We start from the raw sequence: 27,859 nt of genomic DNA, 5'->3' as shown, positions 1-27,859 counted from the left end.
CATTCCTAGATATGTCATGGGAAATAACACAAAACAAAACTGTTCTGTCTGCAAATACAATTTAAGGGCTGATTCATGCACACTTCATTTCCCACCGACACACTGGAAAGCCTTAGTGAAAAAAACTCTCAATAACTTTAAGGGAGAATCCATCAAGGTGCAGTAAAAATTCACCCTTTACTACAACTTGATTCCTCATGGGATTCAACAACCTGCAGCATCCTGGTATTACAGGTTGCCGAATCCCAGGGCAAGTTAATAATGCTGTTTGAGAGCCACCTCAAAAGCAGTATTATTCCCATGGCCCGGGATCATTGGGTCTCAAAGCTGCAACCTGATGCTAATAGGCCTGAAGAACAGAGTCCCCCTCTCTGGCACCAGACCCCCCAGACTTCCTGAGCCTCAAGTGCCCTCTGATCCCCTGAGCCTTATAAGGAAATATGACCTCTACCGGTAGTAATACGGTGCTAGGGGTGCCATTTTCCTAAAAGGGACAGACTGGGAGTGAGTGGGCCTCATTACTGTCCAAAATCCCCTCGGACCACCACTGATTTATAAAGTAACCCCTATGGAGGGTGTGGGAATGGGGTCTTGATGCTGAAAGAGGGGGGTCAGGGGGTCAAGGCTGAGAGGGCGTCTGAGAGTCTTGAGGCTTGGGGGGGGGGGGGGACTGATGCCAATGGGCTTGAGCCAGGGGTTGGGGAACCCTGCTCTGCAGGCCCAGGAGCATCAGGTTGTGACTTTGCAGCTTGATACCCCTGAGCTGTGAAATAATGCAAAATGCTACAGTTATTTTACCGTGCTTTTTGGGCCCTAATGCGACTTGCGATGTATCAACACAAGTTGCATTAGGGTATTTGCATAGTAAAGATATACAAAACACGCATTTGCATGTTTGTATCTCATTACTGCCTAACCCACAGCTACTTAAATATTGCCGCAGTATTTTATGTCAAGCAGAGTTATGGCCAATTAAGTCGCACTAAGGGCCAAATAACATGACTTAAGGCCCTAACGCTGCTCGACGAATTCACCCTAAATAACTAGGAGAGATGAGTTAAATAGTATGGTGAAAGAGAAATACTGGTTTTGTGCTTTAGACCTGATACTATGGGCCCTGTTTACTAAGGTGCGTTAGCATTTTTAATGCACCTACAACTAGCGCATGCACTAACTGTGTAGATGCCTATAGGGATATTGTAGGTGCATACATGGTTAACATGCATACGGAGTTAATGCACGTTAAAAAGACTAATGCGCCTATAATGTGGCTTAGTAAACGGGGCCCTAAGGCTTTCCTTTTTTGTTTTTGAGTCTATGGGAAAAAAACACTTGGGGGGGGGGGGGGTCTTTTACAAAGGCATACTAGTGTTTTTAGCATACGCTATCAATAAGTAAACACTAAATGCTAGAGACACCCATATATTCCTATAGGTGTTTCTAGCATTTCGGACATGCTTATTTATAGCGCATGCTAAAAACACTAGGGTGCTTTTGCTATAGGACCCCTTAGTAAATTCTGTTTGTATCAATAACCTCTCTTTAATAATGTCTCTTAAGTTATCATTTATGCTACAGATTTTTGCTTTTAAATTATTATTTTTACCTTAGACTAGTTCATTTAACTAATTATGGGTGTCTTTTACTAAGGCGCACTCACATTTTTAGCGCACGCTAAAATTGTGGGCGTGCAAACATTAGAGACACCAATAGGAATGCATTGGAACCTCTAACGTTTAGCGCACCTACAATTTTAGTGTGCACCAAAAACGTGAGCGTGCCTTAGTGAAAGACCCCTTTAGTGTTGCTCCGAGTGTTTTCTCTTATTTATTTCTTAATCTCCTCCCAAGTCAAAGTTAATTGCTACAGTAATTGCCTCATGCACGATTATAGGTTTCTCCATAAAAGAAATACTTGATTCATTATTCTCTTTGGGATCTAGTCTCTTCTTCTGCATGATTTTATAATCAAAGAATAATTTTCTGATTTATTGGTTTATTCATTATGGGTTCCTTTTACAAAGGCGAGCTAGCGTTAAGTGAGTGCTAAATGCTAGAGATGCCCTTACATTCCTATGGGTGTCTCTAGCATTTAGCACACATAAATCATTAGTATGCACTAAAAACACTAGCACACCTTTGTGAAAGACCCCCTATACGTCTTTGTCAGTTATATAACTAGACATGCTCACATAATCCACTTCCAATCAATCATGGTGGCTCAGCTTCATTTCTAGCTTATGCTACTCTGAGATCTGTGATGAATAAAACTTCCAATTGTGTATTCTTTGTGTACCTTCACATTATTTTTATTTGCATTTATTTTTGTAATGCACATTTCTAGTTAATTTAGTATTTTTCAGTTCTGGCTCCTGGGATCTAGACAAAACCAGTGAGATTTTTTATTCTTTGGAACCATATACCATCATCTTTAGATGTGTCCTTTGACTGGAAATGGGCTGCACAGGGGCATTACAGGGGTGGGAGCAAACCCCAACCCCACTCACTACTGCCACTAGGAGCTCCATAGTCAAAACAGTCACTGCAACCTCTAGCGTTAGTCTTGTGATACTGCCCCTGTCATCCTGCTGGACCACTAGGGATTTCAGGCAGGTTTGGGGGGGGGGGGTCTATTCTGACTGGGGGTTAAAAATGGGGTCTGGACCTGTGGTGGAGCTAGGATGGGGTTTTGTCTTGTCACGGCAGGGGTCTTGCCGTGTTGGGGTGGAAGTGTCTGGACTTTGTTGGAAGGGGTGAGGATAAGGTCTAGCCTTGTAAGGGATGGTAGGAGTCTGGACCTTGCCAGGAGTGGGATGGAAGAGAAGACATTGGAAATGTGCCAGCCAGTATCAGAAGTTATACAGATACCAGCCAATATCCAATGTCAACACTCATTGAGCTAAATGGGAAGGGGAAAGGGAAATGATATATTGCCTTTCTGAGGTTTTTGTAACTACATTCAAAGCGGTTTACATATATTCAGGTACTTATTTTGTACCAGGGGCAATGGAGGGTTAAGTGACTTGCCCAGAGTCACAAGGAGCTGCAGTGGGAATTGAACTCAGTTCCTCAGGATCAAAGTCCACTGCACTAACCACTAGGCTACTCCTCCATATAAATGGGTATATTTAAGACTGCTTTTTATATCGTTCTATGCTCCTGGTTAGCTATGTGGGTGCTGGCACTCAATATTGCTGGCACCCACATAACTCCCAATTTTTGTGGCACCTTCTATGAGGCCCCTGCTTGTCGACTGCACTATCTTTGATGGGCAGGGGTTGAGGGAGCAGGTAGTTGGTCAAAGGTTTCTTAGGATTTTGTCAAGGCCCTCCTCTGCTATTGGATTAAAAGAGTCCCACATGTGTGTGTCAGGAAGGGGTGAGTTTCTGCGATCTTTGTTAGCTGATTGGAGACTGGGTGGGACTGCACGTAAATCCTGGTGGAGACTTTTAATTTTGTTGCAAAATCATTGCAGTTCAATTTTGACTGGACAGACTGGTTCTGTTGTGGGGGTTTCAGTAGGCTGTTTACTATGCTGAACATGTGCTTAGTTGAATTGACAGCCTATTCGATGTTTTGAGAGAAATATTGTTTTTTTGGCTGCTGTTAAGGCTTAGCGGTACTTTGACATGTGACTCTTACAGTTTAGCCTGTCCTCACCCAACAAGAGACAGCTGCATGAGAAGCTCAAATGCCATTGGAAAAAGAAAATAATTTAACCAAATATTCTGGAGAAGATCTATCAAAGATTTTAAAAATCAGACAGGTCAGTTTAAAAAGCATACATGCCTGAACAAGCAGCCAGTGTAATTGAACAAGAGATGGAGAAGTCCTATCAAATTTCTTCAATCAGAATACCAATTTGTCATTTGTATTTTGAAGAGTTTGCATTGTCTGTTGATGTTTGACTGAAACTGTGGAATAATGACTATTGCAGTAGTCCACGTGTGATAAAATAAGGGCCTGGACCAGTAAGGAAAAATGTTCTTCCAAAAAAAAGGACATATATGATGGAGTTGTCTGAGCTTTAAAAAGGCAGTTTTCACTACATTATTCACTTGTGGTTCTAAGGAAAGTGACGTGTCTAAGACAACACCTAAGATCTTCGAAGAATGTTCCACCTTTAGAGAAAAAACATCAGGCAGCTTGAATTCATCAGGAATAGAATGTACTTGAGGACTTAACTTATACAGTTTGGTTTTATCTCTATTAAGTTGAAAACCATGAGTACTACTTTTATTTTCTATCAATTTGATGCAATATAGTATTTTCCCAGTCATCATCTACAGGTACTAACAGCATCATGTCATCTGCATATGAATAGAACTTTACCATACAAGAGCTAAAGCCCTGATCAAATGAAGTCCTGTAAACTTTAAATAGAATGGGTGAAAGCAGCGACCCTTGGGGTATTCCGAATTGTGGACTCCAGCTGTCTGACAGTGTATTATTCATTTTAACTTTAAACTTCTGTTCCATAAAAACTAATGATGTGAAATTCCAAAATAACTAAGATTGAACAATATGATGCCATGGTCTACCATATAAAGTGTCGCTGTGAGGTCAAACTACAATAAAAGTAAATCCTTATCTCTATATTAAAAAGTTGTGGAATCTGATACAAAAGCATATAATAGAGATTCTGTGCTATGAAAGGATTGAAATCCAGATTGTAAAGGACTTAAACAATTGTGATTGGTCAAAAAAATTAGATAATGATTCTGCCACAGTGACCTCTGTCATTTTCGAAAAACAAAGGAATGATAGTTACTGGTCTAAAACTGGCAGGTTGAGCTGAATCTAAACCAACTTTTTAAAGAAGTGATGTCAAGATTATGCCACCCAAAGATTTTGGAAAATGACCCATTTTTAAAAGACTATTTGAAAGATGGTGAGTTATTTAATATTTCTATAGGTGAGGATGCCATTAAATAAGATAGACAGCTATCCAAAAGACAAGAAGTAGCAAGTTTCCTTAACAGTAGCCCATTTTTCAGTACCAAGAATCTTTCAGCTTATCCAATTCATGTGAGTTCCAAAGCACACATTTTTAAATAATCTAGGGGCCCTTCTACTTACTATAGAGTAATAGGGCTACCGCATGGGTAGCGCACGTAGAAACAGCACCACCGTGGGCCATGCTGTGATCACTGCATGCCGATCCCTGAGCTAGAAAATAGAAATTACAGCATGGTGGTGGAGAGTAGGCGCGCCCAGCAGTAATCATGCAGCGTGGGCACATTGCCACACGCTATCCGATTACTGCATAAGTAGTGTGTGAGCCCTTACCGCCTACTAAATAGGTGGCAATAAGGGCTCAGGCAGTAATAGCCACACACTAATTTGGAAATTAGTGCATGGCCATGAATAACAACAATTGAAATTCAGCCCTTTTACAACCACACTAAAAAGTGATCGCAGTTTGCAGAAAATCCAAGCACTAAAAGTAATGTGGGCCACTTTTTAGCACAGTTTAGTAATAGGACATCCTAGATTTTACAGTCAAAGAGGCAAGATCACCCAAAGTCCTAATAAGAACATTGTGTCAATGATTCAAAGAAATGAGTGGACAGGATATCTAACTGAGAAGTGATCTTGTCCCAAAAAGTATTGAAGTCTACTTTCCTTCTAAGGAATTTCACTGACGACTGAGTTTGAACATGAGTCAAATTCAATATAAGTGTAAAATCTGATTTAAAAAATGATCTGACCAAGGAATTTGTGTTCAGTTAACATCTGAAGTGGAAAAGTGTGACAGATTTTCTAAGAAAATTGCTAGAGTCAATAGAATGACCTTTTGAATGAGCTGGTTAAAATGAACACAAAGATAAAGAAAGAGAGCTTAAAAAAGATAAACAATCAAAAACATCAGGATCCTTCCCATCTTCTAAACATAAATTTATATTGCCTAATAGCAAGAAAAACAAATCAAGCCGTTTGTTCCAACAAAAATTCCATAAATGTATTCCTGGTGAACAATATACTAAATTAAAGCCTGCAGCTCCTAAGAAACATGAATCTAAAAGTTTGCAGGACATCTAGTGTCAAATCTCAATACTATTTTAATTTTCCTATTTCTTTAATTCTTGTTTCTTCTGGTAATTATTATTATTATTGTTTTAGTTGAAAGAGACAAGGATTTTTCACACCAGCGAAGGCACTACAAAGAGTTTCGATTTGACCTTACTCAAATTCCGCATGGAGAAGCAGTGACAGCAGCTGAGTTCCGGATTTATAAAGATCGAACCAACAGTCGATTTGAAAATGAAACCATCAAAATTAGTATATATCAGATCATCAAGGAATATCCAAACAGGTACTCTTTTCTGTATAATATCTTCATTGTCCACAGTGTTTCATTGAAAGAGTCTGTTACAGCAAGGCAAAGTCTGCAGGGTAATGGAATGGCACAAGTTTTGTAAAGTTGGAATGTGGTTAAGGGAACAGAATCTGTCTTGGAACTGTAATTGGAATGATTTTTGCACTCCAAATATCTAACCACATTCCCCAAACTTACAAGACGAGGTGAACTGAATGGTTCAAATTATACTTTCTTGTGTTCTGTATTTATTTCTCTTAGATCAGAAGCTTGAAATTATTTTTGGGTGGTGGTAGTACTGGGGATTTAGATCAAACCATGAATAAATTTGAAACACAGTTTGGACACGCATACTTCACTGCCTTCATCCCTAAAATGTTATTTTAAACAAGTCCCTGAATAAAACTTTTGTTTAACTTTTAAAAAAGAGGAAATAGCTACTACTGCCACTCTTAGCATAACATCTTTAGACCTTCTGAAAATAACATTAAAGTGATGCATTTTTTAAAAAGTACAAACAAGATCTAAACGTGCTTTACCATCATTAGAAAACATGTATACGTACCCCCCTAATTCTATAATCTTGCACACTCAATTTTACACATCCCTCAAACTCTATATAGGTCATCAAAAGTTGGGCTCAGGAATTCCGTGCACAACTTAACAAGGTAAGGGGCACCAACTGGCCACTTAAATGGTGTGTAATAGAAAATATACGTGGATCTCCCCTGTGCGCTACTCTAAAACCTGGAGCCTAACTTTTCCTGCACACAGCCCAAAAGTGAACATGTGCTTTGGGAAGGGCAAATGTGGGTCATAGGCATTTCCAAAAGTTAGGCACCAAAGTACAGAATAGCGCCGATCCACACCTAACTTTGGACGCCAGACTTAACATCTGTTTCTAAAGAACAAAGATAGATGTTTTTCTGATTTGAAAATGGTCATTTTCACTACTTGATTTTTGGATGTTTTCATTAAAATGTCCAAAGTTGGATTTAGATGTCATATTGAAAATACCCCTCCACATTGGCAATTATATGTGTAATTGCCAATATAGAATTCATGCTTAGCATGCAACATCCCAGTGCCTAACTTTACGTGACCTGTAGAGAATTAATCCCACTGTGTCATAAGACCCCATGTAACATGGCTTGACATAAAGCAGGATTAGTTATAATGTGGTCAAGGGTTGCACCCCAGTTTTTGTTTTTTTTGTTATTACATAATTTATTTATAATTTATAACAGCATTCATATCCCACAATTATCCAAAATGAATTGGTTCAATGTGGCTAACAAAGGCTTAGAGAAGTAACATATTCAATGGAGATGTTTATCCTATATAGGGAAAGTGGTGTGCTTCAGGTGTGTGGAGCAGACGATTCTTAGTTTCGGCTTTGCAGACTTGATTTCGGGGAAGAATTTTCTGAAGAGAAAAGCTTTGATATGTTTTTGAAATTCTAGATAGTTTTTCATGTGTTTTAGGTTGTTAGAAAGTGAGTTCCACCATTTGGTGCTAATGTATGAGAATCTTGTGGGGTGGACTGATTTGTATACGAGTTTCTGACAGTTTGGGAAGAAGAAGGTCAGGTAGTTTCATGCATTTATGTTCTCATTTTTTGGTGGTAGTAAGATTAAATCGCTCATGTATTCTGGGGCGGTTCCAAATAAGATTTGATATATCATGGTGCATAGCTTGGTGTGACTGCACCATGAATATTGTGTTCAATTCTGGTCACCACATCTCAAAAAAGATATAGTGGAATTAGAAAAGGTACAGAGAAGGGCAAAGAAAATGATAAAGGGGATGGGACGACGTCCCTACGAGGAAAGGCTAAAGCGTCTAGGGCTCTTCAGCTTGGAGAAATGATGACAGAGGGGAGATATGATAGCGGGCTATAAAATGAGTGGAGTAGAATGGGTAGATGTGAATCATTTGTTTACTCTTTCCAAAAATACTAGGACTAGGGGGCATGCGATGAAGCTACAAAGTAGTACATTTAATACAAATTGGAGAAAAGTTTTCTTCACTCAACGTGTAATTAAACTCTGGAATTCATTGCTAGAGAATGTGGTAAAGGTGGTTAGCTTAGCAGCGGTTTAAAAAGGTCGGGATGGCTTCCTAATGGAAAAGTCCATAGACCATTATTAAATTGACTTAGGGAAAATTCACTGCTTATTTTTGGGATAAGCAGCATACAATGTATTGAACTTTTTCGGGATCTTGCCAAATATTTGTGTCCTGGATTGGCTACTGTTGGAAACAGGATGCTGGGCTTGATGGACCTTTGGTCTGTCCCAATGTGGCAATACTTATGTACTTATGAACATTATCCAAGTCCTGATGGGGAGCCAGTGCAATGCTTGCATCACTGGGATGGCACTTTTGAAGCAAGAGCATCTGAAGATAAGTCTGGCCTCTGTATTCTGTGTTGTTTGCAACTTTTTTAGTAGTCGTTCCTTGCAGCTCATGTAGATATGCATTGCAATAGTCAATATGTGTGAGTACCATTGATTGTATTAATAGGCGGAATATGGTCTTTGAGGAAGTATCCTCTAATTGTCCTCAGTAACCTCTAATTCTCATCAGTTTTCACATTGTGTGGAACATTTTGGATGTTACGTTTTCCACTTGTTTTTCAAAAGAGAGTTTTTGTTCTAATATGATTCTTAGGACCTTAAGGTGGTCTGAGATGGGGTATGAAACTCCTTCTATGATGATGCTGGGGTATGTGGTATCGCAGTATGGTGATATTATTAATGCATTATAGACCTGATATAACATGGATTCACTTATGGTCAAATATCTTGGGCCCCAGCTTCTGTATGAATAGTCATGTACACTCTTTTTACACTTTTCGACAGCTACTAAAGGAGAGATAAGAAAAGAAAGAATAAATTAATTTTGGTGGGTTATATTAAAGCACAGTGAGACAAACTAAAAGGCCCAGAATTCTGTATCCTATTCATGTACTATCATCGTTTTATTTTATTTATTTATTTCATTTATTCACAATACTTGATATACCCTCTCCAGTCTCTCTAAGAATCTAAATAGAGATTATACACAAACCCCCTCATTCTATAAACTTGCATGCACATTTTCATGCTTAATTATCAAAATTAACTAATCAACAAATTAGCAGCTAACTGGCACTAACTGCTGATAATTGGAGTACATTTGCACTAATTTACAGTTCCACACAATTGTAATTAGGGCTACCATATAAATACACTAAAACATTTTGCAGTATTCTGTCTTTTTGCGTGTGCTAACCTGGGCGTTACTAAATAAGAAAAAATATTTGAGGAAGGGGGGATGTCATGGGTAGAGAGTGGGCATTCTCGTACTATCCAGCTAGCACGTTATGATTAGGGCTCAGTAACAGGATAATGCAGAGTTAAGGTGGGAGCACTAAATGGGCCTTTTATTAACCTGCAGTAAAAAGTGATTTGTGTGCTTTTACTCTGGTCTTTTCCATGTGCTAAGGACTTTTTTTTTTTACCACGGCCACAAAATAGCCAATTTTCTATTTGTTTTAAAGCTTAGGTTATTATATAGAATGAAAGAATTTTTGTCACCCCCTCCCCTGATTTTTACTGTTGTCCAATCATCTATTATCCTTTTATGAGATTATTGTAATGCCCTTTATCTAGGACTGCCTGCTTATAAATTGAGCGCATTACAAATTTGTCAAAATACTGCAGCTTAAATTTTATGAAACCTTTCTTGATTTGATCGCATTACTCCTGCTCTCCTAGAATGACATTGGTTGCCTATTGCTTAAAGGATTAAGGTTTTGACCTTGGTCCATAAAGTTTTGAATGACAATGGTCCTTTAAATTTGGCCAGTTCTTTGAAAATCCGCAGGACACCTAGATCTTTGAGATCTAGAGGTAAATCATTCTTGGAAGTTCCTTTTTTTCAGCAGGTTAGATTGGATGTGTATCGTTCTATTTTTTACACTGAACAACCTGCTCTACGGAACGTACTACCTGAAGTTCTATGCAAAACTTGCTCTATCGTACAGTTTAGAAAGTGCTTAAAAGCTTAGATGTTCACACAAGTTTTTGCTAATAATTAAGGACTGATGTTAGTTTTTCTTTTTTCTGTAGTATTTTATTTTATGTCCTGTCTAATGTGTTTGAAGAATAGTGTCTTATTTGTAAAAAAATTATTGTGTTTGTATTTTGGAAACCACCTAGAATTATAGGATAGTGCGGTCTATAAATGTCTTAAATAAATTAATAAAATTATATGCTTAATTGCCAATATATAATTTGGGTTTTGCAAACAGCATCCTAGGACCTAAATGCCATCAACCTTTTTAGAATTACCCTCAAAGAGGACAATTTTAAGGGCCCTGTTTACAAAGCCGCACTGTAGGCGTGCTAATCTTTTTAGCGTGTGCTACAAATTAGAGCGCTAACACTAGACACCCATAGATATATGGGTGTCTCTAGTATTAGTGCACGCTAAAGATTTTATTGTGCTTGTACTTTGGAAGCCACCTAGAATTATAGGATAGTGCAGTCTATAAATGTTTTTATAGATCTCTATCATATCTCCCCTCAGCCATCTCTTCTCCAAGCTGAAGAACCGTAGCCACGGTAGCCTCATAGGGAAGTCATCCCATCCATAGTAACATAGTAACATAGTAGATGACGGCAGAAAAAGACCTGCACGGTCCATCCAGTCTGCCCAACAAGATAACTCATATTTGCTGCTTTTTGTGTATACCCTACTTTGATTTGTACCTGTGCTCTTCAGGGCACAGACCGTATAAGTCTGCCCAGCACTATCCCTGCCTCCCAACCACCCGCCCCTCCTCCCAACCACCGGCTCCGGCACAGACCGCACAAGTCTGCCCAGCACCATCCCCACCTCCCAACCACCAGCCCCGCCTCCCAAACCCGGCTCCGGCACAGACCGTACAAGTCTGTCCAGCACTATCCCCGCCTCCCAACCACCAGTCCCGCTGCCCACCACCGGCCCTGGCACAGACCGTACAAGTCTGTCCAGCACTATCCCCGCCTCCCAACCACCAGCCCCGCCTCCCGATCCTGACTAAGCTCCTGAGGATCCATTCCTTCGGCACATTTTCATCACCTTACTCTGTACGTTTTCAATCTCCACTATATCTTTTTGAGATGTGGTGACCAGAATTGCACACACTATTTGAGGTGTGGTCACACCATGGAGTGATACAAAGGCATTACAACATTCTCATTTTGGGTTCCTTGTTTCCACATACATCACTTTGCACTTGTTCACATTATACATCATCTGTCACTTGGATGTCCATTTTCCCAGTCTCATAAGGTCTACTTGCAATTTTTCATAATCCTCTTGTGATTTAACAAATTTGAATAACTCTGTGCCATAAGCAAATTTAATTACCTCACTAGTTATTCCCATCTCTAGGTAATTTATAAATATGTTAAAAAGCAGCGGTACCAGCACAGACCCTTGAGGAACGCCACTATCTACCCTTCTTCATTGAAAATACTGAAGGACAATACCTTCTATCACTTGACTTTCTAATTTCCTTTGGAGGCATTCATGAGGTACTTTGTCAAATGCCTTTTGAAAATCCAGATGTACTTTCAGGTGAATTTTCGAAAGAGAAGGATGCCCATCTTCCGACACAAATCGGGAGATGGGCGTCCTTCTCTCAAGGTCACCCAAATCGGCATAATGGAAAGCTGATTTTGGGTGTCCTCAACTGCTTTCTGTTGCGGAGACAACCAAAATTCACGGGGGCATGTTGGCACCGTACCGAACGCGGGACTGGGGTGTGATTTAGAGATGGGCGTCCTCGGCTGAAAATGGAAAAAAGAAGGGGGTCCCTGATGAGCATTTGGCCGACTTTACTTGGTCCATTCTTTTTCACGACCAAGCCTCAAAAAGGTGCCCGAACTGACCAGATGGAGGGAATCGGGGATGACCTCCCCTTACTGCCCCAGTGGCCACCAACCACCTCCCACTCCCCCAAATTTTTTAAAACATTTTTTGCCAGCCTCTATGCCAGCCTCAAATGTCATACCCAGCTCCATTACAGCAGTATGCAGGTCCCTGGAGCAGTTTTTAGTGGGTGCAGTGCATTTCAGGCCGGCGGACCCAGGCCCACCCCCCCCCCACCTGTTACACTTGTGGTGGTAAATGTTGAGCCCGCCAACCCCCCCCAAAACCCACTGTACCCACATGTAGATGCCCCTTCACCCCCTTAGGGCTATGGTAGTGGTGTACAGTTGTGGGGAGTGGGTTTTTTGGTGAGGGTTAGGGGGCTCAGCACCGAAGGTAAGGGAGCTATGCGCCTGGGAGCAATTTGTGAAGTCCTATGCAGTGCCCCCTAAGGTGCCCGGTTGGTGTCCTGGCATGTCAGGGGGACCAGTGTACTACGAATGCTGACTCCTCCCATGACCAAATAGCTTGGATTTGGTCATTTTTTAGATGGGCATCCTTGGTTTCTATTATCACCAAAAACCGGGGACAACCATCTCAAAAACGACCTAAGGACGACCATCTCTAAGGTCAACCTAAATTTCATGATTTGGGCATCCCCGACCGTATTATCGAAATGAAAGATGGATGCCCACCTTATTTCGATAATATGAGTTGCCCCGCCCCTTTACGGGGCCGTCCTGTGAGGACGCCCTCATGACAACTTGGGCGCCCCGTTCGATTATGCCCCTCAATATTGACCTCCTCACCTTTATCCACATGCTTGTTCTCATCTTCAAAGAAATTTAGTAGATTGTTGAAGCAAGGTTTCCTTTGACTAAATCCATGTTGGTTTTGTCTCATTAATCAATGCTTATGTATATGCTCTGTAATTTTGTTCTTTACAATAGTTTCTACTATTTTGCTCGGTACTGACATCAGGCTCACCGGTCTATAATTTCCAGGATCACCACTGGAACAATTTTTAAAAATTGGCGTTACATAGGCCACCTTCCAGTCTTCCTGTACCATGTTGGATATTAAAGATAAATTAAATATTACTAGCAATAGCTCTGCAAGTTCATTTTTAAATTCTTTCAGTACTTGGGGATATATACTATCCAGTTCAGGCAATTTGCTACTCTTCAATTTGTCAAATTGCCCCATAACATCTTCCAGGTTTACAGAGATTTGTTTCAGTTTCTGTGACTCATCAGCATTGAATATCGTTTCTGGCACTGGTATCCCCCCCCCCCCCCCAAACCCCACACTCACACATATCTTGCTTGGTGAAGACCAAAACAAAGAATTCATTTAATCTCTCCACTATGGCCTTGTCTCCCCTGGGTTCCCTTTTACCCCTCAATCATTTAGAGGTCCAACTAATATACCTAAAAAAGTTGTTACTATGTGTTTTTCTCTCCAACACAATCTTCTTTTCAGTCTTCTCTCTTTGCCTTCCATATCAGCGCTTTGAATTTGACTTGCCATTTCTTATGCTGTTTCCTATTATTTTCAGTCAGATCTCGCTTCCATTTTCTGCATTGCCAGACTGTCAGTAGCATGGCTGCACTTACTGCCTCCTCTGGAGATGGCAGTAATTACAGCAATGAAATTGGTAGTCATGCGTTATCTGCAGTAGTGTGCCAAGGGTGGGGTGGTGGGAGCAGCAAGGGGGTGCATGGAGCAGGCGCATGGCTGTCAGCTCTGCTGGTCCCCTGCCCCCTCTGACATTACTTCCTGTTCCGTGGCAGGGGACCGGCAGGGCTGACAGCCATACGCCTGATCCACACAACCCCCTGCTAGGAGGAAGGTGTTGTGGTGATGCACTTCGGGGAGTGGCACACCTTGGGGTGTGACATTCTAGGGGGGAAGCAGAGGAGAACTGCTCTAGGTGGCAAACAAGCTATGTACATCACTGCTATCTTAGCCAGCCACCCCTCTCCCACCCTTACCAGCATTAGGTATTTTTACCACACTGCTGTTTTTAATGCACAATAAACATTAGTGTGGGTCTGTGCTAATATCTACTGCACAGTAAAAACTTCCTTAGTATGTGCAAAATCAATTAACAGACAATAGTCTGTAAATTAACGTGTTTAAAGTCAACTTGCATATTTATTTGTAATTCACAGTGAACTTCGTGATATGGCCAGTATATAAAAAAAAAATGAAAGATACATTAACACTAGGACTTCATATTTAATGCAAGTAACATGTTAAAATTTCAACTTACTTGAAAAAATCTGATTATTGGCCCAACCTTCTGCTCCATGCCGGGCACATTGTCTCCCCGGGTCTGCATCACCCCCCCCCCCCCCCCCCATCTCTCTGTCTTTCTCTCTCTCTCTCTCCCCTCAACCATTCAGCATTGTCCATCTTTTCCCTCTTTCTACCACTGTCTAGCATTTTTGTTCTCTCTCCTTTCCTCTCCCGCTTCCCGGACTCACTCATTCCTGGATTCTTTTCTGGACCTGCTGATTCCCCGAGTTGCATGCTGGCAGGAACAACAGCAAATAGAAAGCAGGCTCATTGCTTTATGTGCACCAATGCTAGCACTGATAGCTCCACCTCTCTGAAACGGGAAGTTACATCAGAGGGGGCAGGGTCTGGAAAGCCTGCAGTGACATGCATAGGACAATAACCTACATGGCTGCCTTCTATTTGCTGTTGTTGTTACCACTGCCATTTAGCAGACCACAGAAGGAGCTATGATGGAGTGAGTGTGGGAGGAGGAGGGGAAGGGATAGAGACCAGCAATGCTGGATGTTGGTGAAAGGGGGCGGAGGAGAGGTGGGCAATGATGGATTTGGAGGTTAAAGAGAGAGAGACTGTCATACTGGATGGATGGTGGGGGGAAAGCAAGAGCAAAAGGGATGATGTTGGATGATGGGGAGGGAAGAGGAGAGATGTATGTTGCTCAAGATGGGAAGGACTAGAAGCAAAAAGCTCTTCTTTGCTGTGCGAATCCTTGCTTTGTGAAAAGGAGTGGGTGTGGGTGCATGGGAATGTGCTGGGATAGTCCAACTTCTTTAAAGATGGATTAATCTGTGGACTTTATATCTTTTGCAAAGAAAGTACAAAATCTCTAGATTCTAATGTATTGCTGTGAGGAGTTTCCCTTTCCCTTTGAATATGTGTTTATAGGTTCATGAATACAAAGTACTTATTGAGTCTGCAAGCATTGAACTTGGTTTCAAAACTGCCTCCTTAATTTTTTTTTCACTTATAGCTAAACTGTTTGGAGGAAGTGACTTTTCTCTATTCAGATTCTCTTTTCACAGATTCTCTGAAGGATGATTTTCCTGAAGAGTAACCCATGTTGATACCCCTCCCACTCCCCAAGTCTGCAAAGAAATTTGTCAGAAAATTATTCTTGAGAGAATCATTAGTAACTAAGGGCCCTGTTTGCTAAGCTGAGCTAGAGGCACGTTAGCGTTTTTAGCACATGCTAACTGTGTAGGCACCCAGAATATTCTTATGGGCACCCACACAGTTAGCACACACTAATTTTGTGCATGCGCTAAAAACGCTAACACACCTGAGTAAACAGGGCCCTAGGTCTCATTGCTTAAAATGGGACCTGTACTGAAATAGATTGAGTTAGTAGAAAATAACACATCTTAACTACGCGTCTTAGATTTTTTTAAAACTAATTTCAGTATCTGTTGTATCACTGCCAAACAGTGTAGTAAATTTAAAATGAATTGGAGAAAATGTTTCTTCATTCAACGTGTAATTAAACTCTGGAATTCGTTGCTAGAGAATGTGGTAAAGGTGGTTAGCTTAGCAGAGTTTTAAAAAGGTTTGGACGGCTTCCTAAAGGAAAAGTCCATAGACCGTTATTAAATGGACTGGGGAAAATCCACTATTTCTGGGATAAGCAGTATAAAATGTTTTGTACTTTTTTGGGATCTTGCCAGGTATTTGTGGTCTGGATTGGCCACTGTTGGAAACAGGATGCTGGGCATGATGGACCTTTGGTCTTTCTCAGTATGGCAATACTTATGCACTTATGTACACATAAATAGACTAATTTGACTATATAAATGCAGCAGAAACTAGCACCATTTAAACCTTGTAAATGATCTCGGATAGGAACAGCCAGAGGAAGAAGTAGCTGTGCCAGTGTTACCTTTCTTTAATATGGACCTCTTGCTGGTTTATGTCATCATTTTCTAAGGCATGAGATTTATGAGGCAGTCACAGGAAACTTCTCCTTTTCCTTTCTTCCCTGCTGCTTCCACTGTAGCAATGGAGCATTAAAAGGAAAAATGGAGTGAAGCAAATGGCTTGAGTTAGGAAAATCTTTGTGCTACTTAAATGGGAAGAGCAGACTGGGGAAAAAAAAAGGAAGCTCTCAAACTGAGAGAGAAAGACCTCACTGACACATATCACAAGGGGTCAGTTCACCCATGTTGAGAGATCTCAATGGGTATGAGGCAAATTGCTGTTTCGGATTAGTACATGTATCTTATTTGTTATCCTGAGTTTGGAGAGCCATTTGTCTGGAATTTGAAGCAAGGCAAATAGATGTAGCCTAGTAGTTAGAAAAGTAAGCTATCAGGGAAGAAAGGGTTCAAACCCTATTGACACTTCTTGTGATCTTGAGCAAGTCACATATCTCTCCATTGTTTAAGGTACAAACTTATAAGCCCTTAGGGACTATGAAATACTTACAGTACCTGAATATAGCTCACCTTAAGCTCCTGCTGGTTAAAAAGAAAACACATTGTATTCAAATGCCACAAAAGGCAAACATATTTCAACAATCAGTAACCAAATCCAGGTTCTCTCCTTTTTTCCTTTTAAAAGAGTATCTTTCCTTTAAAAAATGCATCATTCATAAGCTGTGGCTGTACCACACATAAGGTCAGCTTCTGTATCAGGAACAAGCTACTCCCATTATCAGTACACAACTCACCCAGGAACCTCTGCCGCCTTTTCAACAAAATCTACCCTCAGATAACACCCAGTGCAGGCAACCAACTCATATAGAGTATGCCTTATTACGCTCTTTTGCTACCTTGAAGTTAAAGGATATAGGTCCCTTTTACAAAGGCGTGCTGAAAAATGAAAATTGCCACGCGTCCATTGTGCTTCTGAGACCTTACCATCAGCCATTGACCTAGCTGTAAAGTCTCACACAGTAACCGGGTGGTAATGACCTGCGCACGTCCGATACATGCATCTGTAATTTTTCGGACACGCATATAAGACATGTGACAAAAATGGAATTACCGCAAGAGCCACACTGTAGCCAGGCGGTAACTCCATTTATGTGCACGTTGGGCACACATAGACGCTTACACGGCTTAGTAAAAGGGCTCCATAATCTGTCCCTTGGATTTCTGTACCCCAAAAGCTCTAGCTATCACTGACCTCCTCTTCCTGTATCCTCAGAAGCTGAGATCCAGCTTCTTAACATTTAGCGCATGCTAATCATTAGTGCGCTCTAAGGGCTCCTTTTACAAAGCTGCTGTACTGATTCCCACTTGGCAAAAATGCAATGAAGCTCATAGGAATTGAATGGGGTTTGTCACATTTACCGCGCCAGAAATCAATACCATGGCTTTGTAAAAGGAGCCTTAAATCCATTAGTGCACCTTAGTCAAACAAACCCTTTATGTTTTATACCATACTTGTGAGTCTCTTTTTTTCCTTTTGCCCTATCTACCTAAGTTGTCCTACCCCTGCTTGCTTTCCAGATTTGGATCAAAGATGTCTCAAGAATTGATGCTGTGAATAGAGGCATCAGCTTAGTCCATCAGAAGATAGTCTTGAGCACCCCTTTCCATGGGCAGACTGGATAGGCCATATGGTTCTTATCTGCCTTCATTTTTCTATGTTTCTATCACCAGACTTCTGTAGCCATGCACACAGCAAAAAACTAAACCCACAACTAAAGACAGTAGGGCCTCCTACCTTAAAGTGAAATAGCAGGCTTAGGGTGCAAAGGGGAAAGGAACCCTGCAAAAATAATGCTTCGTACTGCAGTGATGATGAAGGAGAGAGAAACTTTTTGCCACTTCTCCTATTTATTTTTATAGAAGGACTTTCCATCTCAAAAGTGGCATGGCAAAATCATCAACCAGTTTAGCTACTTTACTCTTCTTTCCCCACCACAGTCTGTCAGGTTAGAAATGAATGACAGCCAGACTTCCTGCCTCTTCTAAATAGTTGTGAATCTTCTTTCATCTGAGAAGTCCTACAACTTGTACCATCATTGATAAATGTTCACTATGTAGAGATAAGGGATGCTGCGTTTTCAATTAATGGACCAGGGTTATGCAATAAATTACTTGCATTTGAGTACAACATTGCAGCAGTTTAAGAAATCATTGAAAACACATTTTTTTTCGTACAGGCCTTCCCTATTGAGTAATGGTATATGCACAGGTTCCCTATACAAAGTTGTGATCTTTGGAGGATATGTGATTGTCTATGTTTATGTATGTTTTAAATTGTAAACTGCTTAGGCTTAAGTGAGTATAAATCTTTAAATAGACAGATTCATATGCTTTCTAAATAGCGGTGTAATAGACTAAGGCTAAGTGATGATATTTCTATTCACTTACTGATGAGACCAGCAATCCTTTTAGGATAATCAATAGCTTAGCAAACCCTAATGATATATCCATCCCTTTGTTATCTAATGAAGCTTGTAAGTGGTTATATTTATTTTTTAACAGAGTTTAAATGTTTGTACTTAGGGAATTCAGTAGAGGATGCAGAGTCTGAAAAACAAGCTGATCCAACAGAGTAGGTGCTCAGTTGGTTCAGAGAAGTTGGTGAATTAATTTAACTCATTCTAAAGCAGGTTGCCTAAATTTAAGATCCATTTATATACTGACATTTTTAGCATAATTCCAGCCCCGCGGGTAAGTGTACACTACGTGTAAATGCCAGTAATGTGCCTAAGTGCAATTCTATAATTATACACTAAAATGGCATAGCGCGTAATTGTTAGGGAGACATTCACAGGGAAGGAGCATGGGAAAGGCATAGGCAGGGCCATCATTTACATGTGCAATTTACAGAATACTTTAATTTATGTGTGTAAATTTATTATTAGTAGTAGTAGTATTACATGACATATCCCACATATACTGTCGAAGTTTAGTGGGGCTCCCAAGAACATTACAAAAAGATAATCTGCCAGATTCTATATAGTGCTCATAGCATTCCCTGCCAAAATCTAAACATATTTCGTAACAATGAATATAACTTAATTGGCTTAACAATATCAGCGTTAATAACAAGCAATAATGAGCACTAATTGGCAATAATTAGAATTTACACACACAACTCACTAAGCATATTCTGTAATGAACTGCACATAAATTGCAATGTGTGCAGTTCAAAAGGGGTGTGATTATAGGCAGAGAAATGGGCATTTCATGGGCGTTCTAAAATTTACGTGCATAGTTATAAAATATGGCCCAGTGTGTGTAAATCTACATACAGGGATTAACATCACGTTTTCACTGGTGTAAATGAAGGTGCATAATTTTAGGCGCTAGGATATCAACTGAGTGTATTTTATATACTGCTCCTAAATCTAGGCACCACTTATAGAATACACTTAGACAGAAATGTTTACCGAGTAGATTTTTTAGCCACCTTATATAGAATCTAGCCGAAAGCATACAAACAGTTGCAAGTTCAGTCCTAAGATTAACCCAAGTACTTTCTAAATACAAATATCTTCAATAATTTATGAAACACAACATAGTTATCTTGGGCTCTGATCTCCATAAGTAATTCATTCCCGTTGCTTGCTGCTTGATATGCAAGTATATTTGAGAAACATTTCTCGTACAATATCTTCATTGGATCTGGATAATGAAGAATTAAGAAAGCATCTAGATTCTGGGCATGCATTTTTAACTGATAGATGAATCAAACCTGTCATGTAAGCTGGAGCATCTCCATGCACAATTACAGAAACCAGTGAGCATAAATTAAAAACAATGCATGACTGCATTGGCAACCAATGCATTTGCACCAGTGGTGTGGCTCTATCGAACTTTGGTGCCTTACAAATTAAATGGGCTGTTGTGTTTAATAAAGTTTGAAGTTTCTTTACAAACATATCTTTACAGCCCATAGCCAAAGAGCTGTCGCAAATACCCATGCCTAAAGTTTTTGCATGCTGATTCCAGTTTACACTCTTATTCTATAGGAACACTTACATGCCTAAGTGTTCTTATAAAATATGTACTAACCCATGAAAATTAGCTGCCAGATTCTATATAATGTGCCTAGAGATCCGTGCACAACTTAATTGGCTTAACAAGGTAATCAGCATTGATAACATCATTAACGAGCAATGAAGAGCACTAATTGGCAACAATTAGAATTTACATACAGAACTCACTAAACATATTCTGTAATGAACTGCACCTAAATTCTAATGCACACAGTTCAAAAGGGGTGTGGCTATGGGTGGGAAAATAGGCATTTTGTGGGGGTTCCAAACTTTACGTGCATAGTTTTAGAATATGACCCAGTGCGCATAAATCTATGTGAAGGAATTTACGACACATTTTCATTGGTGTAAATGGACATGCATAGTTTTAGGTGCTGGGATATCAACTAAGCGAATTCAATATATTGTGCCTAAATCTAGGCGGAAATATTTACTGCATTTTTTTAGGTACCATATATAGAATCTGGTCCTAGATGCCTAAATGTTGGTGCCCTATTAAGGAACTTCCTCTTCATAGTCCTCTTTACCACATAAGTTCAAGGTGGATTCTATACTAAGGGCTCCTTTTACTAAGATGCACTAAAGATTAGAACATGCTAAATGCTAAGAAGCTCATGGAAATAAAATGGGCTTCTTATATTTAGCACCTGCTTCTCGTTACCGTACCTTAGTAAAAGGAGCCCTAAACAGCCTACCGGTTATCTAACAGTAGATATATCATTTAATTAACATTCAGATGAATAATCAATACCTTAATAAGAATTTAGAAGCCAAACATATCATTAAGAGTGGGGAAGTTATCAGTGCAGGCCTCTGTTAAGATGGGTTATTTTACCACAAGCTGGGCTATTTTAGCACAAGGTGACAGGTCTCATTGTATAATATGGGTCCCTGTGCTCTAGTAGCATGAGTTGTGGTAAAATAACCTATCTTAATGGTGGTCAACATTGATAACTGTGCCCCTAAGCAACTTATATAATCAGTCCTACATAAGAACATAAGAGTAGCCATACTGGGTCAGACCAATGATCCATCTAGCCCAGTTCTCTCATGATCTTTACTCACTCCGTTATTCCCAGGCACTTCAAAATCTAACTGTGTAGGAATGAGTCAAGAGCCTTAATGCAATCAATCCAAGCTACAATCAAGTTTATTTTTCAACATTTACACTTTTCTAGGATCATTTTATCAATCAAAAAAAGCAAACTCTTTCATGCATTACTATTTTGATTGTTCCTTTTTGTTCCACTGGAAACAAATTGCTTCTTTCCAAATGTCCTGAACTGTGTCTGCTATAATTCCTGTCAGCAGTTTGAACATTGTTGGCAGACAGATTATAAACCTATAGTTGTTTGGGACTGTCCCTTCTGCTGGGTCTTTTTTTTTTCTAGATATAGTTTTTCCCAGTTCTCAACCAGTCTTCAATCTGTCCTCTTTGCAATATGCTGTTGAACTATTCAGCCATTCATGGATGTACACTAGCCAGATGTCTGAGCCACCAACCATGAAATTGGTCTTTTCCAGGTGCTGACTTGTTCCTGACCTCCTTTGCTCTTCTTTGAACTATTCTAGATGTTATTACTAGCTCTTTATAGGTTTTCTCTCCACTTCAGTTTTGAAGGATCCAATATTCAAAGCAATTTGAGCATACAGGAGCCTTTCAACATCTAAGTGGGGATACTCAGCGGCAGTTAACCAGAGAGTGCCACTGAATATCTCCGCCTATTGTCCAAACAAAAGGTGGGTGGGTCAGGGTCAGCGCTGAGGGTGGTACTGGGGAGGATCCCAAAGTTATACGGGTGCTGGCAGTATTCTGTGCTTGCACCTGCATAGTTAAGCAGCTGGCACTTATTATTGGGCCAACACCTGGATAACTTTTTTTGGTTTAAAAAAAAAAGAGCCCCCCGAGCCTCCTCTTGCCCCCTTTTCCCTCCCCTTCCTCCAGCCCATGGCAAAAACCCCCTTGGAAGACCCCCCCCAGCTGTCTAAGTAGTTCCCTGGACCTACCTATATATCCCTGGTGGTCCAACAGGGTTGTTGGGGCAGGAGCAGAGCCCTCTCACTTCTGCCTCTTGCGGCACCTCTCCAAAATGGCTGCTGTGACCTCTTGCAGCAGCTCACAGTACTACACCAGGGATACAGGTAGGCCTGGGGAACTACCTGGATGGCTGGTATACAGGTAAGCCCAGGGAAGGGCCTACCTGGATGGATTGAGGGAGGTGTAGGACATCCAAGGGGGGTTCTTACTGTGGGCTGGGGGGAGGGGGAGGGAAAGATGGGGCATTGTTTGGAGGGTAGAAGAGTGCTTAGGGGCTCTATTTTTAAACAAAAATATATGTAGGCATAGGCACCCAGTATAAGAGGCTTGGACAGGCTAAGCCTCCCCTGCTGTGCTCTGAGAGGTTTAAATTGTTGATTTACCTCCATCCTCACAGCAGGAGCTGCAGTGAAAGCCCTCTAGCCTTGTGTAGCCAATTGTAGAAATTGGTTTATGGTTTGTTTACCTTACTGCTGGGAGAGCAGGGGGAGGGGGGGGGGGGGTTGGATGGGTTGCCAGGGAGATATTCAACGAGGATGACTTCCTGACCTGCACTGAGAACAGATAGCAGCAGAATCGGACAACCAGACAACAAAGGTAGAAAAGATCATTTTATTTTCATTATAGTGTTGGAATGTGTCCACTTTGAGAATCAGGTGTTCAACATTAAAAGTTTATATTTATTTACTTATTTATGGCATTTTATCCCACATTAAACATGAATTAGGGTGTTTTGTGGCTCTACATGAGAATCGTGATGATATGATCCCTTGTTTCATATTGTTGAGGGTCTGCATTTTCCGTATGGGTGGTATATTGGTGTATTAGGTTCTGCCCAGTGTAATATTTATGGTACAGTAAGGTTCTGAGTGTGTTTTTGCAGTTGTGCATAGTGTTTTGCAGTTGAGCGATTGTGCTTAGAATATGCTTTGAGCAACCACTTTATTCTTTGACATATGATACATATCTAATATCTAAATTTAATAAAAGGTATTAATTGTGACTTTTATTTTTATTTATTTTTTTCTGTGTGTTATCAGACAATTATGGATTTAAGCTCCACCCCTGGTCCCACCCCCCTTTAGCCTCCCCAAACAGTTGGGCCACCGACCGCCTATGTATGTAGGCCCAGGCTCGATATTCAGCCAGGGCTGCATAACTCTTTTATGCAGGCCTCAGCTGAATATCGGCTGAGCCTGCATAAGTTCTGGTGCTGAGCCCACCAAAATTATCCCCCGATATCCTGTATTGGTGCTCGGACATGGCCTGGCATAGAATATTGGGGGATAATTTAGCTGACAACATTCAGCGTTTAAAAACCCGCGACTGCTACCGGCTGAATATCAGAGGGCATGTCTTTTAATCATGCAACTTTCTGCTTATAATCTTTATAATATATTTATAAAGATATAATATTTATTGTTGTCTCACAGGTTCTTCCAGAAGTGAACTGTTTCTTCTTTGTTGGGCTTTTCACAGCTTGTTAACTTCTCCACTGATGTTCTAGCAGAAGCGCCTCTGATTTGAATGGAATAGATGAATCTAGATGTATTAGATGAATCTAGACTCATATCTGGTAATTTTCTTCATTGTTGCTGTTATTTGCTGCTTTTTTTTTTTTGTTACATTTGTACCCCGCGCTTTCCCACTCATGGCAGGCTCAATGTGGCTTACATGGGGCAATGGAGGGTTAAGTGACTTGCCCAGAGTCACAAGGAGCTGCCTGTGCCTGAAGTGGGAATTGAACTCAGTTCCTCAGTTCCCCAGGACCAAAGTCCACCACCCTAACCACTAGGTCACTCCTCCACTACAATGCAATTTCCAAGGCCTCATTGATTTCTAATGTCTAGATGGTACCTTTTAACCAGATCTTCCTTGGTTTTCAGCTTCTTTTCTTTCATGTTTTCCAGCTTCCTTGCATTTTAACTTTTTAATCTTATTTTCTAGTTGCATTTTCCACTGTAGTGATGTGCTGAAGATTTTCTTAGCATTTCTTGTTACTTCATATCCTAGTTCTTCTATGATCATTACTGTTGCTTTTCGGAATTTTTACAAGAAAATATACAAGCTAACCACACTTGTTTGGGAAAAGGAATCACAATACTTGAAATAATTTTAACAAGAAGCAAAATATTAAAAAAGAAACATTTTAGCAGTGATATTCTGACAGCACAATCTGAGGAGTTCCAAGATAAGAAGAAAGTAAACAAAGAGGAGATAACGATTCCTAAATATGAAAATTACAAAGGAAAAGAGAGAAACTACTTCATATGGTACTATAAGCAAGAAAGAATTTAAGCAGATCCAATAGGAGAGGATAGAGCCAAGGAGGTTGGAACAGTTCTTACAGATGTAATTTTTTTTTTATTGCTTTTGTACCCCGCGCTTTCCCACTTATGGCAGGCTCAATGCGGATTACATGGGGCAATGGAGGCTTAAGTGACTTGCCCAGAGTCACAAGGAGCTGCCTGTGCCTGAAGTGGGAATTGAACTCAGTTCCTCAAGACCAAAGTCCACCACCCTAACCACTAGGCCACTCCATAAATATTGTTTCGATATTTAACAAAGCGTTTGCAAGGAAAATAGAGGAAATATGTTGCTCCCAGGTACAACCCTCGAGTATGCTTGACTAAAAAAGCCTTGGGGCCGATATTCAGACTGCAGGAGTTAGCCAGACTGCAGGATATTCAATGCCAGGCAGTTTCTAGTGACTGGCATTAAATATCCGGTTTATTTATTTACAACACAATTGATAGACCGCATTATCCTAGGTCCTAGGCTGTTTGTTTTTGAATGGTTTAAACGTAGCCGGCCAAGTTGATATTCAGTGCTGGCCGGTTAAGTTTCAATTGGCCAAAGATAGGCCTGCTGTTTACTTCACCAGAGATGGACTGAATATTTGCGGATAGCCAGCTCGATCGCATATTATAGCCAGCTATCTGCTAAATGCTGACTGGGAATATTCAGCAGGAGATAACTGGCTATCTCCCGCTGAATATTGGTGGATAGCTGGTTAAGTACTATTGAACTGGCCAAGAGCTGTTCCAGCCAATTAAATAGCGCTGAATATTTGGTGGCTTGTGCCTAGTCTGAATACATCTGGAAAGACCATTACATTCATACCACAAAAAAGCTTGCTGTTTATAGGAAAAATACAAATGAAGAATCCAGTTTCTATCAGGTTCCAGGGCAAATGTTACAATCAAAGTAGCCTTAGCTGACAAAATTGGTTATGAACTGTCTAAAAATCCAATTACATCCAAACTAGCTTCTTCAACTCCCCTTCTACCCTCAGAACTCCCAGCTGTTTTAGAACCAACATAAAATGCTTTAGTCAAAGGTAGAAAGGATTCTTTAGGTATTTGGAGAACTTCCTCCAAGTATTTCTTGATCATTGCCATCACAGATAACAAAGGCAACTTAGGGAATTTTATAAATCTTTTAAATTCAACCTCTGATTCTGATTGTCCACAGCTTCAAATTTTTGATGTACCAAATTCTTATTCCTTATGAGTTCCAATAACCTTTTCTCCAAAGTTTCCAGTTTAACCTGATGGTCATTTAAAATTTCACTGTTCTGGTTTACCTGGGTTTCAAGAGAGTCGGGATTTTCCATGATGATATCCAATTTCAACATCACTGAATGCTCCAACTCTCCAATCACTTGCCATATTTCTTCCAAAGTTTATGTGACTTCCTTTGAGCTAAGATCGATTTGGTGCTGTTTACCCAACTCAGGCACACTACTCTGCTGCAGGAAATCCCTGCCCAAGCTTGAACTGCTGCAATGCCATCTGTATCAGCAGCCTCCTGTTGGTTAACCACAGTTGAATTGGTCTCCAGCCAAGGAAGGATCTTATATTACTCAGGTCTCAATGAAACCAAACTGTTTCCTCCTTCCTGCCCATGATTTCAAGCTATCAAAGTAGCTACACATGCCAACAGAGCAAATGGCTCAATGGATATCTGCACTAGAACTGGAGACAGGGTAGAGCTATTCCTGGGCAGGAAGGTTGCAACTTTGCCTTTCCACTTCCCCCTAATGCGTGTTCCATGGAGCTCAACTCACAGCATCTGTTCTCTCTGACACCATCTTGGAATAGTTGCCAATTTGTTTTAAAGTTGTTGATTCTATAGATTCAACCACTCTGCTGCGGTCTCTTAGTGCTTATGCCTGATCTTTTTTTTATTTTTAAGTTTCAGAGCAGGCAATCTGTGATGATGTTTTTATACTCTCATGTGTTCTAGGATCTTCTGTTTCAGTTCTTCTTGTTTCCGAGTCAGCTAGTGATCTTGTGCTCTTTCTGCTACTGGCTGAGAAATTGTCTGTGGTTGATGGTGAGCTATTTCTTTGATTTTGGCTTCCTCTACAACTGTTTCACTTTTTTCAGATTGACTGTTATGTGGCATTTACTCTTATATTTCTTCTTCTTGGATTCTTCTTGGATGCTCCTTTGAATTTCTTCCAATTCCACATCTGTAAAAATCTTTTTTTTTTTCTAGTGATGAATCACCTCTTTTCTCAGTATAATTCAAACATTTAAGTAGCTGCGCTTTAATAGGTCTGATTTGTAGTAGCAAACTAATTTCTTTATGTTCAGAAACTGGGTATTTCGCCTAGTTTGTGGTGGTTCTATTAGATTGTAAGCTCTTTGAGCAGGGACTGTCTTTCTTCTATGTTTGTACAGCGCTGCGTATGCCTTGTAGCGCTATAGAAATGCTAAATAGTAGTAGTAGTAGTAGATCTAGCACTGGTTGCTCAAATGAAGATCCTGAGTCCTTTAGTCCATTTGTCACCAGATGTCTAGGTACCTTATCACATGAGATAGTCCTTGTTGTCCTGGGCAATGACTGATCCAGTATAGTATTTGTTTTTTCTTGTTTGCATCATGTTTTGATGGATTTGAGACACATGTAGGTGTATTTTCAAAGCACTTAGTCTTAAAGGTTTCATATGTTACTATGGAACTTTGTAAGTCTAAGTGCTTGGAAAATGAGCCCCTCTTCTTCTGGCTTCTCCCCAGAGGACTGTCTAATATAGGTGACTATACCAAATAGCCCTCTGATTCAGTCAAAGACTACCTTTCTTGGTATAATTGACAGTGGAATCATAGCAATCAAACCCTCCTGTTTACTAAGCTGTGCTACCAGCTGCCGCGCACTAATGCTGGCACAGCCCATTGTACAGTATAGTTCTCCTATTTGACCAGCAGGTGGTGTTTCTCTGCTGTAAAGCTGTTACAGAGAAAAGAATGTTCTTATTTTAGTTTTAGCACACAAACAGGAAGCAAGAAGCAGTATATGTTTGAAATTTTCTTGTTCTGGGCTAGGATTGGCTCAGGAGCTCA

The 27,859-nt window shown here is 40.4% G+C and overlaps 1 protein-coding gene and 1 long non-coding RNA gene across 3 annotated transcripts in view; one reads left to right on the top strand and one right to left on the bottom strand.

The window, feature by feature from the left end:
* BMP5 (bone morphogenetic protein 5) overlaps positions 1–27,859 on the top strand; it is a 155,694-nt gene that overhangs the window by 46,365 nt on the left and 81,470 nt on the right. For both annotated transcript variants that reach the window (XR_003941659.1, XM_030198981.1), the window contains exon 2: positions 6,123–6,315. Coding sequence is in view for 1 of the 2 variants with exons in the window: in XM_030198981.1 (XP_030054841.1) it covers positions 6,123–6,315 (193 nt within the window). In the remaining variant the exon portion in view is untranslated. The remainder of the gene's footprint in view (positions 1–6,122; positions 6,316–27,859) is intronic.
* Positions 1,915–27,835, bottom strand: LOC115467209. Its single transcript, XR_003941660.1, has 3 exons — positions 27,754–27,835; positions 20,629–20,636; positions 1,915–1,927 (listed from the first exon to the last, which is right to left on the bottom strand). It is a non-coding gene; the product is annotated as an uncharacterized LOC115467209 (long non-coding RNA).

This window comes from Microcaecilia unicolor, chromosome 3 (genome assembly GCF_901765095.1).
Source record: "Microcaecilia unicolor chromosome 3, aMicUni1.1, whole genome shotgun sequence".
In the NCBI taxonomy this organism is placed as follows: Eukaryota; Metazoa; Chordata; class Amphibia; order Gymnophiona; family Siphonopidae; genus Microcaecilia; species Microcaecilia unicolor.
The sequence above is the reverse complement of the archived record's forward strand: the minus strand, read 5'-3'. Positions and strand labels throughout refer to the sequence as shown.